The sequence below is a fragment of the Propithecus coquereli genome, unplaced genomic scaffold (assembly GCF_000956105.1).
Source record: "Propithecus coquereli isolate 6110/MARCELLA unplaced genomic scaffold, Pcoq_1.0 Scaffold884, whole genome shotgun sequence".
Classification (NCBI taxonomy): domain Eukaryota; kingdom Metazoa; phylum Chordata; class Mammalia; order Primates; family Indriidae; genus Propithecus; species Propithecus coquereli.
This window is the reverse complement of record NW_012155107.1, coordinates 71,890-72,912: the sequence shown is the minus strand read 5'-3', so window position 1 is coordinate 72,912 and position 1,023 is coordinate 71,890. Positions and strand designations below refer to the sequence as shown.

Genomic DNA, 1,023 nt, shown 5'->3' with positions numbered 1-1,023 from the left:
ACAGATTCACATAACATTCAAATTTTAGAAAGGTTAAATGCCCTAAACACAATGTTGAACAAAAAGAGCCAGACACAAAAGCAATGACATCCTGTTCTTTGTGGTGTGTGTATTATGCTACAAATATTATTTCTGGAAGTATATTTATTTTTAAAACAAATTACAATTCATTTTTACTTGTACAATCATAATATAATTTCCATTGCACAAAATATAAAATTACATGCCCAACTCCAAACTCAAGATGCTTTACTTCTAAAGCTTGTGCTTACAATGATATCTTTTCAAAGATCCACATCCATCTGATTGAAGATTATCTGAGTGTAGAATAGCACAGTTACGTTCACCACCACCTGCTGTTTCTGCTATTCTGTAATGAATAAAAATCCATACGTCTATTATATAGTATGGGGGCAATCAATGAAACAAGAGTATTTTCCATGTACTTTAAGAAGAGAATTTGTTGAAAACAGTTAATGAAACTTTAATGTAATATTAGTAAGAGTTGGTTATTATGAAAGTTGAACACAGTAGTCCCCCATATCTATAGGGGATGTGTTTCAAGACCACCAGTGGAAGCCTGAAACCACCTATTTTACTGAACCCTATTATAGACCGTTTATTCTGTATATAACACCTGTGATAGCATTTAATTTATAAAATGGGCAAAAGAAGGGATTAACAGTGATAACTAATAATACAAAAGAGTAAGTATAAAAATATTCCAGCAAAACTATTCTCAGGTTTTGGGTCATTATTAAGTACAATAAGACGTACCGGAATGCAAGCATTGCAATACTGTGACTAGTGATCTGATCACCAGAGGGCTCCTAAGTGACTAAACAGTGTATCGCCTCTACCGTGTGGATCTACTGGACAATGACATGATTCACAACCCAGGCAAGACAGATGGAACAATGTGAAATTTCATTACACTACTCAGAACACTGAGCGATTTAAAGTTCATAAAGTGTTTGTTTCCTGGAATTTTCATTTCATAATGTTCCCACTATGGTTGACTGC

General features: G+C 33.8%; 1 protein-coding gene across 1 annotated transcript in view; it reads right to left on the bottom strand.

Annotated features, from left to right (window-relative positions):
- Window positions 1-255: 255 nt before the first annotated feature.
- The window catches only part of LOC105826384 (NKG2-A/NKG2-B type II integral membrane protein-like), a 4,285-nt gene continuing 3,517 nt past the window's right edge, over window positions 256-1,023 (bottom strand). Inside the window, exon 5 of the mRNA XM_012664362.1 lies at window positions 256-395. Within this exon, the coding sequence (XP_012519816.1) occupies window positions 256-395 (140 nt within the window). The remainder of the gene's footprint in view (window positions 396-1,023) is intronic.